Consider the following 13,973-nt stretch of genomic DNA (forward strand, 5'->3'; position numbering starts at 1 on the left):
GGACATTGTTGATAAATGGAAGAATACTGCTGGTACTCCAAGTGCGAAGTGCCATACAGCTTATACTGTATCAGGAATAACAATTAACTATAAGCTTTTATAAATAGATGAATGTATATATGCTATATGCATTGATTTAAGCTTCAAGTAATCTTACCTTGATTTGATCAAATTCTTCAGCTTTGGAGACTATAGCAAAAATATCACTTTCTGTTTTGTGAGCATCAAAGAGTTCATTGAAGGTCTACCAAGGTAAGTGTTATATTTGATTAAAATAGAATATCCAGTGAAATATTTTCAATTAAAAAGTGACTATACATCAAAACATTCTTAGAGAATATTTGAGTCCTAAACAATTCAGAGTTATTATGTCTGTGGCATACTATTCCTGAGCATTGTTTTAAACATCATCAAATTTATCAGAGACTAAGAAGTTTCCTAAAACATAATTAGCTGGGGAAGACTTTTAGAAGCAAAAAGATCAATCAAGTCAGTTATTAAAACCTACATTAGATATCTAAAAAAACGTTCAGCATAACAGTCCAGTTTTGGCGCATTTTCAGCATTGGCATATGTAAATCTGCACTATTCACCAACTTTAAGCTGATCCTACATCATATAAAATTCAAAGAGGCATAACTAAAATTATGTAACCTGAAAATTCTGGGAAAGGTATCGTAATATTACTAGTGAGGGAATGTAGAACTTCAGGAGACTGAGAAGAAAAAAAATCAGTTAATAAGACCATACAGAATATAGATAAAGCTGAAGAATGGCTGCAGTTCTTGAAAGAGCTACAGGCACAAGATGTAGTTGGACAGCAACATACTACCAAGTGGGAAAATGAGAAACGTTACTTAGTGGACAAAATGAGTGCACGTGAGCCCGTGACGGAAGCAGCAGAGAGCTAGGGAAAATGTTCTGGGTTAAGGAAGATCAGATCACAGTTGTGAGATGATACATGTTGAAAGAATAAACCTAAAGTGCTCTACAAATTCAAGATTTAATCGGGGAAAGATGAAGAAAAGCTAGTATGCACACAAAGGTGTTTTCTGAAAACTGTTATATGCCTAAGCACATTAAACGAGTACAAAATTTAGATTTCATACAGGCCTAGGTTTTCATATTTCTGAGGAAATTTCACTTTCGTGATTTATATTACTTTTCCATTTAAAAAATAAAATTAAGGGCACCTGAGTAGCTCAGGCGGCTAAGCGTCTGACTTTGGCTCAGGTCATGATCTCATGATTTGTGAGTTCAAAGCCCACATCAGGCTCTGTGCTGACAGCTCAGAGTCTAGAACCTGCTTCAGATTCTGGGTTTCCCTCTCTCTCTGACCCTCCCCCACTCTCACTCTATGTATGTCTCTCTCTGTCTCTCTCAAAAGTAAACATTAAAAAAAATAAATAAATAAAATAAATAAAATTAGGTACAAAAAAAAAGAATATAAAAAAATAATTCAAACTCTTTCTCTATAAAAAGGAGAGTAAAAATGTGCTTTAACCCATCTTGGTCTTTGAAATTAAGACTTTCCTCACAGGTAATCCCTGGTTACATTTTTCCATGTATTAACATACGTAGGTGCATATACATGCCTACAAACACACAGAAAAACATGTATATATTCCTTAAAATGTAAATATTATAGTGGCATCCTATCTTACACAAAATCATGTTAAAAGGCAACAAGCAAGGATACATTGTGCAGTCTAAATTATCCATGAAACCTCTTAAATTGCCCAAATGGTATAGCTTGGCTGAACTGATAATTGCATTAGTTTTTCTAACTCTTCTTTAGCCAATGTTTCTCAATAACCTGCAAGTAATTTTTCAACTTTTTGTTCATTGATACCATGAAGCCATCACCTCCTCCCTAATTTCATTCAGGCATTCGTTCAACTGGTCTCCCCCAGATGCTCAATGTTTTAGGCTTGGGTGTGTCTACTACTTAGGATATACTCACTGAACAGATGGCAAGAGGGTCCTTATTTTTTAAAGTCTTATTTTCTCTTGTGTTTACTGTATTATGTTATTTAATTCATATAAGTTAAGTGCATTTTGTTCTATTAGTTGCTTTACTTTACATTAATGCTATATTTTGAAGTCCAGAAACATATATACATCTAAGAACAAACATATTATTGTATTTGTTCCACTGAGTATAATACCTCAATGGTGTTGTACTTAATATAGTAGTGGCTAGCAGTTCTACCCAAATCAGTTGAGGAAAAATATCCAGTTCGCTCTTCAAAACGAATCATCCGAGCTTTGTCTAGTTTTCGTCCAACTTCAATGACCAACTGTTCTCGGTGCTTTGCTAATGTTGGGTCAATCTGTAGGAAAAAAAATATATATAAATACTTGGATATTTCTTTAGAGAGTCATCATTTGCAAATATATACCTATTTATGGAAATTAAAATTTTTTGTTGATGCTTTAGTTAGAATAAAAATTTTTATTACTGTTTTTAAAGAACATTTTTATAAATTTAGTACATAACTAGAACATATTTTAATCCATTAAATAAAGTAAGCCTTTATTAAGATTGGGGTGGCCTGGGTGGCTCAGCCGGTTGGGCGTCCGACTTCGGCCCAGGTCATGATCTCATGGTTCGTGGGTTCGAACCCTGCATCGGGCTCTGTGCTGACAGCTCAGAGACTGGAGCCTGCTTTGAATTGTGTCTCCCTCTCTCTCTGCCCCTTCTCTACTCACACTCTGTCTCTCTCTCTCTCAAAAATAAATAAACATTGAAAAAAAATTTTTTTTAATTCATTAAGATTAAAATAGTGATCAATCTTTATATTATCTTTAGATGGATAGGAATTTTTCAGAATCTAAAATTCATTGAGATGCAATCCTAAATAGATGCCACTATGGCAAGGATGGACAAAGCAGAGCAGAAAATCAGCTATATAGAAGACAAAATTATGGAGAATAATGAAGCAGAAAAAAAGGGGAATCAAAGGCAAAAGATCATGATACAAGACTTAGAGAACTCCATGATTTATTAGAAAGGAATAACAGCTGAATCATAGGAGGCCCAGAAAATGAAGAGAGAGAAAAAGGGGCAGAAGCTTTATGTGAGGAAATTATAGCAGAAAACTTTCCTAACGTGGGGAAGGACACAGACATTAAAATCCAAGAAGCACAGAGAACTCCCCAGTAGGTTCAACAAAAACCAACCATCACAAGGCATATCATAGTCAAATTCACTAAAATTCTTACTTGGTCTTAAGAACAGAAATCAGATATAAGTAAAGCAATCTATCTTCTCCCTCCTACATTAAAATAACTAGGGATTCTAAAATATCATACTTCATCAGCTTTTGGAGAAATTATAGTGAGGATGATTTTCTCTATTAAAGATATAAACAAATAAATGCAAAATTATCCTTTCAAGCGTATGACTTCAGTGTTCTAGCAGTTTTCACAACTGCTGATGGAAAAACCCATTTGCCTATAATAATAATAAAAGCAAAGAATAAGATGAAGTTGACAAGAAATTTTTGAATAGTTTTGAAATTATTTTATAGCCTTTTCTAAGCAGAAAGGACATTTAACACAAGATATTAACAAAAATTCTTAAATATTGTGATGCATGTGTGTCTGTATAAGTATGTGTATGTATATACACACATACACAGGCATACACAGCAAGTACTGAAGATCATGCTCTGGTCATGAACAATAAATATGACCTATAAGCGGGACTGAGGGGAGTATAAAAATTCTTTGGGAATCAACTGATGAGTCAATACTCCTACTATTCATTCTAACCTAGATTTTGATGGCAGCATATTCATATACCAAACATAGCTAAAACAAATTTAAAAATAAGAAAAATGAGGCAAAGGAAGTCAAATGTAGGGAAGATGGAATCAAAAGCCATTAACAAACATGAAAGTCTTAAAATTTGCTATAAATGATATACTGTATGTATCAGGTTCATCTTATAAAACCATTTTATTCATCACATGTTACTAAACCATTAAAAAATACGTTGGACAACATGATTTGTGTCAGTTCACATGAGTTTGTGGCTACAAATAAAACAAACACGTAAGTAAAAAGAAAATTAAAAAGAAAATTAAAAAGTCCCTAAACTGTGAAGATAGTAAAACTATGTACCTCAGAAAGAAAAAAAAAATCACTTTCTTTACACTAGAAAATTATACAAAAATGACTTCTGATATTAATCTAGTACTTAAAAAAATCAATGTGTTTATTTTGCCCCAAGATTTGCAACGGCTTAGCCTATGAAAATATGTGTTGTGTTTCATCTTCCTCTACCCTTTCAGAATATTTTCATAGTGCCATTGACTATTTTCGCAAGCCCCTATTTGTAGCAAGGTCTTTTTTTTTTTTTTTTTCCTCCTAACCCTTAAGTTTCCATTTTTCCATGGTCAAGTCTACAGCACAGGAAAAGGAAAAATGACAAAAAAGATTGGCCACTGCTTTGATAAGACAATGGAATATATACAAAAGCTAAATTAACAGTGAATGGGGAAAACTATAATTTTAAGTTCAGTTCAACTTTGCTACTTTTGACTTAACACTAGTGATATCCATATGATGATGGTGACAGAATGTTTTCATTAGACAACTGATTTTATCTGTAATTAGGAAGCATTTACAGTATATAAAACAGAGTTCTAAGAAAAGACAAGATCTTACAGAATCTGTAAGCCATGTGGACCACACAACTGTAAAGTTCACAGGAAGGGCTGCTACAACATAAATCTGGTTCTGTCACTGTGTTCAGTGGAACTGATTCAAGCCTTCACACTGTTAATAACTCATTAATGCTATCTTTTAATTTAGGAATAAAGGCTTAGAAGGGACTTGATAAGAGGAACATACTTCATAAAACATAAGCCTGTGATTAAAAGTGATCTATAATTCTCACGTCTGGTTTAATCTAATTACCTTTATTATAGTTTTTTAAAAAATCACAGCAAAATATCAATATCAAATGGAAATGTACCTGAATAATAAACTGATAATATATAAAGACTCACTTTTTAGTATCAGTAGGAAAAGATATAAAGTATATCTTTTATATACTTTATATATAAAGTATATAAAGTAAAATAATTACAAGTGGCAAATTTAATTTTCCTTCATATTTTCTAAAAAAGATTAAAGCTCTTTGTGTTTTCTTCTATGTACCTAACTATTCAGATGAGGCAGAAGTAGCAAATATTTATCCTCATATCATAAAAAGATTACAAAACCAAAAAGAAGGCTTGTTTTTTTTCAATAAATGAGGTTTCTACCTGATAAGCCTTGTGACTGATGCCATATACTAATGGATTTGCTCTCATCCGTACATAAAGATAAGTGTAACTTATCCACTTCACTGCTTCTTCCACATTAGTAACTGTTCCCAGAGCAATCTGCAAATCAAAAATATAACAAAAATTAAACTAATGCATTAAAGTTGGATATAAACATTACATCAAAGGTCATTTTGTCAAAGGGTAAGTTAAAATACATCATTATGCTGTATTTAAAAGAAGGTAAGTACAATTACTGGACATGACACCTCTCCAATTAATTAAAAATCAGTCCTGCCTCATTTAATTGAGAACAGTACATTGGAAATGCTAACTTCCAAAACCAAGTTTACTCAATATTATGGCATTTGATTATTTTACCTAAATGGGGTTTAATTCTATATATACAGCATTGAAAGGTTAATAATTTAAAAATACAATATAACATATAAGATCTGTGTAATAAAGAGAAAAATTATTAGAAAATGGTATTAAAACAAAATTGCAATGAAAAGTTTTCTTAAAAATACATTTCCTTAGCTACTAGATATCCAGGTAATCACTTTACTTAGTGTTCCTTAATTTAAAAGTTCACGCAAAACTTGGAAACTTCATAGTTGCATAATTCTTCCTGAACCTATGGCTAAAAAAAATTTAAATTTCTTAATACCTCAATAAAAGGAAGAGAGATGCCTCCTACCTAAATTATTATTTTATTAGGAGAGAAAAAAAAAAAAGGAAAAAGAAAGTCATTTCAGCACTCAATATTAAAGAAAATAAAACTTTTATGTTTGTTTTATTCCTATAATTTTTAATTCTGTATAACTAATTTTGTGAAATAAATATGGATACTTAGCTATCTTTAGTTAGTTGAAGATGAGATCTAGCAATATATAAACATCACTATACTATACACCATACTATTACTTATTAAAAAAAGAGAAATGACCAATGTAAAAATAATTAGGTGGATTCTATATACTTTAAATTTACACTAACTTGAAACAAGTCAGACAGAGAAAGACAAATACTGTAGCGTTTCACTTACACGTGGACTCTAGAAACACCAAACTCATGGAAAGAAACAGCAGAATAGTGGTTGCCAGGAGTTGAGGGGTGGGGGAAATGGGGAGATGTTGGTCAAAAGGCATAAACTTTCAGTTGTAAGATGAGTAAGTTTCGGTTATCTAACGTACAGCATGGGAGCTATAGTTAGTAATACTATATTGTGTACTTGAAAGTTGATATGAGAGTAGCACTTTAGTGTTGTCATGATAACAACAAAATGATAGTTACATGAAGAATAGGTTTACTAACTTTACTGTGGTACGTATTTCACAATTATACACATATCAAACCATTGCACTGTAAACCTTAAATTTACACAATATCTTATGTCAATTATATCAGCATAATTACATAAATTTAATGTATTTACAAATGACTAAGTCACCCACAATATAGGTAAATATATACATTTCCTAAAAAGTGAACTGTAAGACTTTCTACAAAATGAAGAGTAGCAAGACTAAAACATAACTAATAAAGGAATTGTGCCACACTCCCTAAATATTAAACATGAGACAGCTGGGGGCACCCGAGTGCTCGGTTGGTTAAGTGTCTGACTCTTGATTTTTGTTCAGGTCATGATCTCACAGTAGTGAGATTGAGCCCCTCTTTGGGCTCTGTGCTGGCCATGGAGCCAGCTTAAGATCCTCTCCCTCTTTCTTCCTCTGCCCCTCCTGCAGTCATATGCACACTTGCTCTCTTTCTCAAAAAAAAAAAAAAAAAAAAGAGTGAGAGAGAGACAGCTGAAACATTTTCTAGCCTGCTGAGGTAAAGGAAACTAGTTTAACTATATAGCTAAAAATCTGATAGTGTCCTCCATTTGTGATTTTATTATTTGATGGCCAAAACAGTATGGATTCCCTTATGACCGATAGATATTTTAAAATAATATAACACAACTCCTGAGATAGAAAATTTTATAAAAGATAAGGATAAAATAATGCTATCATTTCCAAAATCAGACTCAGTAAATAAACATTAATAAGCACCTGTTGCTACTAATGATAAGATTAAAGGAAAGGAGGAAGAAGGTATCAAACTGGATTAAGTCATTCAAGTCATCTAAATGTTCACCAAAAGAAAACAGACTACCCTGAAAAGCTGACGTAAATTCATGATGGTACATCATATTTCTCGATTAATCTTTGAATGCCACCTAGTGACAAAGACAAAAATTTGCTTGTAAATATCTGCTGTCACCTAGTGGCTTCTTAGCACAGGAGCCTTTTATGATAAAAGTATTTTTCAAATCTCTTTGCAATATATCCATTCATCTCAACAATCACATAGTAACTCAGTTACAAGTCTGTATTATATAAAGTACAATGGATATAGCAATAAATGGAGCATGATCTCCGGTCTTAAGAAGTCCCCTGGTCATGTAGGTGAGACACGTGTAACTAAGATGATTGTACATGAAATCACCATCCCTGGTGCCTAGTACATAATACTTATCCAAAAATGATTTTAATTAGAAACGCCTAACGTGTAAAACTTATAAAAGTGCCATTAAATATACAACGTAATAGAGTTCTATGTTCTGTTAAGAAGAAAAAAATAAATCTACCCCAAATTTGGTAATTTAGAAGTTACACTCAAAGTATCACTTTATATCTAATTCACCTATTTAAATTTAGCCTTTAAGATGATCTTAATTGCTTCCTTGTGTGTTTTCTTAAACTGGTTGAAATCCTATAAAAACAAAATAAATATAATCATCAGTATGTATGTATATGCATGACTGTGTGTGTGTGTATCCTTTAGCAAATATATGAAAAAAAACATACTACCATTTATGTATTTATTCAGCTAGGATTTGAAAGCTGACAGTAAGTATAAATAGACTGAGTATCAAGGGACTATCAGATAATGGTAAGTGATACAAATAGTTTACTAAATACCAGCTTAGCACAGGTGCTTCTTAAATTTTCACAACAATCTAGTGAGATTGTCCCTATTTTATAAATGGGAAAATTGGGACTTTATAAATGAAGTGAATAGACTGAGAGTCTGTCTTGTGCAGAAGACATGTGTTGGAGAATAACCAGAATCAGCATTGGCAAGGTTGGTTACACTATGGAAGACTTAAATCTAAGGACAAGGTATTTATACTATGTCATGTAGAGACAAGAAAAATTCCATATAGGGGCGCCTGGGTGAGTCAGTTGGTTAAGCATCCAACTTCAGCTCAGGTCATGATCTTGTGGTTTGTGAGTGTGAGCCTGGCAGTCAGGCTCTGCACTGAGGGCTCAGAGCTCAGAACCTGGAGCCTGCTTTGGATTCTGTGTCTCTGCCTCTCTCTCTGCCCCTCTTCAGCTTGTGCCTTCTCTGTCGCTCAAAAATAAATAAATAAACTTGAAAAAAAAAAAAGAAAAACTCCATATAGAATATATGTAGGGTTACAGATATATTCACCTATTTTAAAGTATGTACTACAAGGGCCTAACACAGAGCAGGTACACAGTAATGTCTGCTGAATACATTTTAATAAGCCTCAAACGTGCTTCAGTGTTTCTCTCAGTGCACAAGTAAGTGGCTGTTGGGGCGCTTGGGTTGTTCAGTCAGTTAAGCATCTGGCTCTTGATTTTGGCTCAGGTCATGATCTCATGGTTTCTGTGTTCAAGCCCTGAGTTGGGCTCTGTGTTGACAGAGCAAAGCCTGCTTGGGATTTTCTCTCTCTCTCTGCCCTTCCCTCACTTGCATGTATGTGCAAGCTCTCTCTCTTTCAAAATAAATAAACTTAAAAAAAAAAAAGGGACTTGTGACCTTTTGGCATTAGCATTGAGTCAGCTGTATTAGGTATCAGGTATCAATCAGCAAATTTGTCTCATAAAATATATTAAAATTATTACTTAACATATTACTTTCTTCAGTTCTTCTAAACTAATGGTCAGAATAGATATTCATGGGACAAAAGATATTAGGAGAGGCAATATTCCTAATCTAATATGACATTTATGTTGATCACTGCCACTGAATAGTCTTGCAAAGATCTGGGGAGTCTAAAGACTTGAAAATCCATTACCTTAAGAACACAGTACACATTCATTTTATAAACTAATTTCACACTTGATTTCCACAGATTACCAAATTTAATTTCATACTCAACCATAAGGGAATTTGTTTCCTTAAAAGAAAATTTACTTTAATTGGGAGCTATTCTAAGTAGACTAAAATATGAGAAAAAAGTTTTAGCAATGGCTGTACTTCACTATATTAGCAAAAAATTTCTAGATATATATTTCATTATTTGAATGCCTTTGATGGCATTAAATGGAATTATGGTTATATTTTGGAAAATAACCTACCTAATAAGTACTTTGTGAATATGAGTTAAATCTATTGACTACAATTTATTTTCTAAATTTTTCAGGGCTTGACCAAATAGTTTTTCATCGATAATATTTTACAGTCTATAAAAAAAGAGTTCCTTGAGGACATAGCAGTATTTCACTTATCCCGTGTCTTCTGCACAATAACATCACCACCTTGAGTTTACTTTACCATTTATAAAAAGGATAGTAATTATATTTATGAACATAGTCTTTCTTGATATACTTTCCTGGAAAACTTGCATAAAAAGAGCCTTTCTTTTTAAGTGAGAGAAATTATGACTACCATTTTGGAAAAATTAGTCCTGGTCTTAGAGAAGGCAAATGGTTAAGTATCAATGTAGAGAAATGTATTCACCTTTAACTGACTACATTCTGTATAAGGCAACAAAAATCTAGGTTATCATAAAGAAACTAGATTTGTAGTTAAATATACCTGAGTTTGAATACTAGTTCCAAAAATCAGTAACTTTGGGTTAGTTATTTATCTCCCTGAGGCAATAATATCTACCTCGCAGGGCATTTAGATTGTTCTCATGCCACTCCTACTATTACTATCATGGATTGTACAATAGACTATTCTATCAGAGATACTGTTGACCCAAGACCAAAGACCTAATTATTTAAAGCATGCAATCATAACAGGTAATGGGGACTGAAACTGAGCTATAATAACATTGCCTTTAGAGTAAAAATTTATTTTCTAATCATTTTTATTTTCTTGTAATTATGTTACTAGAGACTAGCGTCTTTTATGACTTTTTCTAACTTCGAACCAGATCTTCCAAACCTTATCTAATCTTCTGATCTCAGATCAAGTTCTGCCATCATCAGGAACAAAGCTTTTCCTAATAGCCAGAGACTAAAAGTGTTTCCTCTTTCTGCTGACTCCATCTATAGAAAATATCACTTTCTATAGAAAATATCACTGTGTTTTTGTATCTTTTTTCCCCTTTTGGACTACATGTACTTTAACAGAGGGGACTGCATAGTGGATGTGCTTTTGATCCTCGAAAAAGAATAGTAATGAACAGAATGTAAGTGAAATTTTTATAAGCTGTTTAAGAAGTACCTGATATAGCACTCATACACAATATTTGATTGCAAATATTTCATTTCATTTATTCATCTATTTAACATTTATACTCCATCTATTTTAAAAAATTATGTGAATAAATTTTAAAGACAAGAAAGGATATAGAAGCAGGAAAATGTTGAATGCCAGGGCAATAATTAAAAAATGTCATCAAATGAGTGAAACTTTATTTAAATGTTTGACACACAGACTCTTAAATTAAGAATGTTTATCCTCTTTACCAGTTAATACATTACCTGGACTTCCAGAGTCTGCTATTTAAATCTTAACACAAAATGCACATACATACATGAAACAAATTATAATACTGTAGCTCAATTTAAGCAAGTATATTCTGTATGAAAGGTCAATGACCTAACATAAAAAAAAAAACACCTTTATAAACCTTATAAAAAACTTTCTAAGAGTGTAATCCAAATATAGTGGTTGTTACTGCTATTTCTGTTTCTCTCATTTGTATAGCTTTAGATTTCTGGCCTATAACAAAACTTCACAGTTTAAAAGTACACTCTTTTAGCAATGAGTTCTTATCAGTTATCATATGCATCCTACACTGTTCTGAATTAACCAACAATATTGCCATTTAGTCCATTCAGTCTGTTGTGCCTTATGACTATAATTATAGTCACATATTATATATATATATATATATATATAGTCATATATTATATAGGCATAAACTATATTCCTGAAGATTACAGAATAGCAACCAATTCCACCTGATATTTACTTGGCCATTCTTTCAGCTGATTATTCTATTCCTATCCTTTATTCACTAGATCTTACCTCTGCATTTAGGTTATCTGCAAGGCTTTCCAGAAACTGACTCTCAATTGGGTTTTGTTGAGTGAGCAAAGTGAGGTAATGGCTGAGTTTGTCATGTGTTGTTATGATGATTCCTTCTCCAAATCTGTCAAATTGTGGTCTTCCAGCTCGACCAAATATCTGCATGACATCTAAAATTCCAAGGTCAACAAAAGAGCCTCTTTTTGCAGCATATATTTGTGTTCCCTAGATGAAGAAAAGTTAATAAAAATTTACATAAACACACACAACTATAATCCTGATGAGCTGAATACTGAAATTAGGCAAATATGGCAAGATCTTAAAAGTGTACTTTAACTAATCCTTTCATCATCTGTGATAGAGTTAAATTTTCACAATATAAACTAGATTTTTTTGGAGCGATAATTCTTACCTTATATGAATAGCAGTAAAAGTCAATGAAACAGCCAAATCACAGTATTTTTCTAAATAAATCAATCCACAAGTTTAAGACACACACAAATCCATGTAAGGTAAGCTATTACCTTAATAATAACAGCATGAGCAGGAAGATTGACACCCCAGGCTAATGTAGCTGTACAGACTAGAACTTTGATATGCCCATTAGAAAACAAATTTTCAACCAAGTTTCTGTCCTGCCGAAGCATTCCTGCATGATGAATACTAAAACCATCTGGAAATAATTCTCGTACTTGTTTGTTTCTTGACTTCTGCACCTAAGGTAGATATCAACAAGACATAAAAGAGTATTATTTAACATTTACAAGTAATTGTTATTTAGCATTTTTGTTCAATGACTTCATCAAAGTAAGCATAAAATTATTCTTGTTTTGAGGCCTAAGTATATATTTTTCTGTATAAAGTTGTTAAAAATTATATTTTACCTATCTTAAAACATAGGTAATCTCCAACATGACACAAAATCCAAAAGGAATGAGGTTAAAAGTAAGCATCTCTTTCATACAGACTTGTAACCAATCATTATTTGTTTCCTATCCTTCCAAAAATACTCTATTAAAAAAAAGCATAAATCTAAGAAAAAAACAAAACATAAATCTAAATTGCTCCCAACTTATTCAGGGCAAAGGCCACAGCCCTTACAATGCAGGACTCTACACTGGGTGTTATATGTAAGTGATGAATCACTAGATTCTACTCCTGAAACCATTATTATACTATATGTTAACTAACTTGGATTTAAATAAAAAAGAAAAAAGAAAAAAAGTAGTTAGAAAAACAGGAGAAGACCCAGGAGAGAAAAAAGAACCAGGGCCTGGTCAATAGTATCAAATGCTACAGAGGCCCAGTAACTTGCTATATCTCCCTGTATTTCCTATAATTGAACACTTAACATGCTTTGTTCATCACACTTGTCTGAAACCTCCAGTGAAATGTAAATGCCACGAGGCCAGGAATTGTATCTATTTTGGTCCAACATTACGGATTAAAGGGCACAATATTATGCTTGACCCAGAGTGGCATTAAATAAATGTTTGTTCTGGGTGCTTGGGTGGCTCAATTGGTTAAGTGTCCAACTTTGACTAAGGTCATGATCTCACAGTTTGTGAGTTCAAGTCCCACACTGGGCTGTGCAGTGACAGTGTGGAGCTTCCTTTGGATCCTCTCTCTCTACCACTCTCTCTGCCGAACTCCCCTGCTTGCGCTCTTTCTCTCAAAACAAACAAACAAGCAAAAAAACATTAAAAAAAGTATTTGTTCAATTACAAAAAAAAAAAAAAAGACTCTACAGAAATTATTCTCATTCCCTAACCTCACTTACCAATGCCAGCTACTAGGGTTGACTTTTTCTCTAAGTCCCTTTTTTGACAAAGCCACATCCACTTCACCAGGGTCTTTATATTTTCTGTACACAACCTACTTCCTGGAAGACATTTCCCTCTTCTTTCTGAGATCCCCATGCATGATTCCTTAGCGCATGCATGTTTCTCATTGAAGTGACCCAATAAATCCAACTGTGTTCACCTAGAGGTGTGTTCTTGGTGATTTTAATGGGAGGGCACTGACCACGTTAGTTCCTCAACTTGACAATGCCCTGAATATACTAACTTCACTTCTGGTGTCTGTTTTTGACCTTGTCTGAACTCAGATGTGGGATTTGATCCACTTATCAGCAATCTATATAATTGCTACAGCAGAGTATCTTAAAAAAATTCACTGAGACTCACACTATACAATGGAGAAAATCTCCCTATAAAATTAAAGAACGTAGATTAACATAAAATAAGTATTTATGTAGTCAATAAATGGGGCATCATGTCCTGCATTTGCTTGCTATTGCTCTAAAAATTTCATTATCAACATTTCAAGAGCATCTTTTGAAAGAGAAGCTTTCCACCGTTTTTATGCAAGGGACATTACACTGACAGGAAGTGGAATTTCAGGGGTCTGTGATTC

The 13,973-nt window shown here is 33.0% G+C and overlaps 1 protein-coding gene across 1 annotated transcript in view; it reads right to left on the reverse strand.

Annotated features, from left to right (window-relative positions):
* ASCC3 (activating signal cointegrator 1 complex subunit 3) overlaps positions 1-13,973 on the reverse strand; it is a 361,738-nt gene that overhangs the window by 138,853 nt on the left and 208,912 nt on the right. Inside the window, exons 15-19 of the mRNA XM_047858492.1 lie at positions 12,083-12,274; positions 11,559-11,783; positions 5,277-5,396; positions 2,169-2,333; positions 158-244 (exon numbers count right to left, since the gene is read on the reverse strand). Coding sequence (XP_047714448.1) covers positions 158-244; positions 2,169-2,333; positions 5,277-5,396; positions 11,559-11,783; positions 12,083-12,274 — 789 coding nt within the window. The remainder of the gene's footprint in view (positions 1-157; positions 245-2,168; positions 2,334-5,276; positions 5,397-11,558; positions 11,784-12,082; positions 12,275-13,973) is intronic.

Source organism: Prionailurus viverrinus, chromosome B2 (genome assembly GCF_022837055.1).
Source record: "Prionailurus viverrinus isolate Anna chromosome B2, UM_Priviv_1.0, whole genome shotgun sequence".
Lineage (NCBI taxonomy): Eukaryota > Metazoa > Chordata > Mammalia > Carnivora > Felidae > Prionailurus > Prionailurus viverrinus.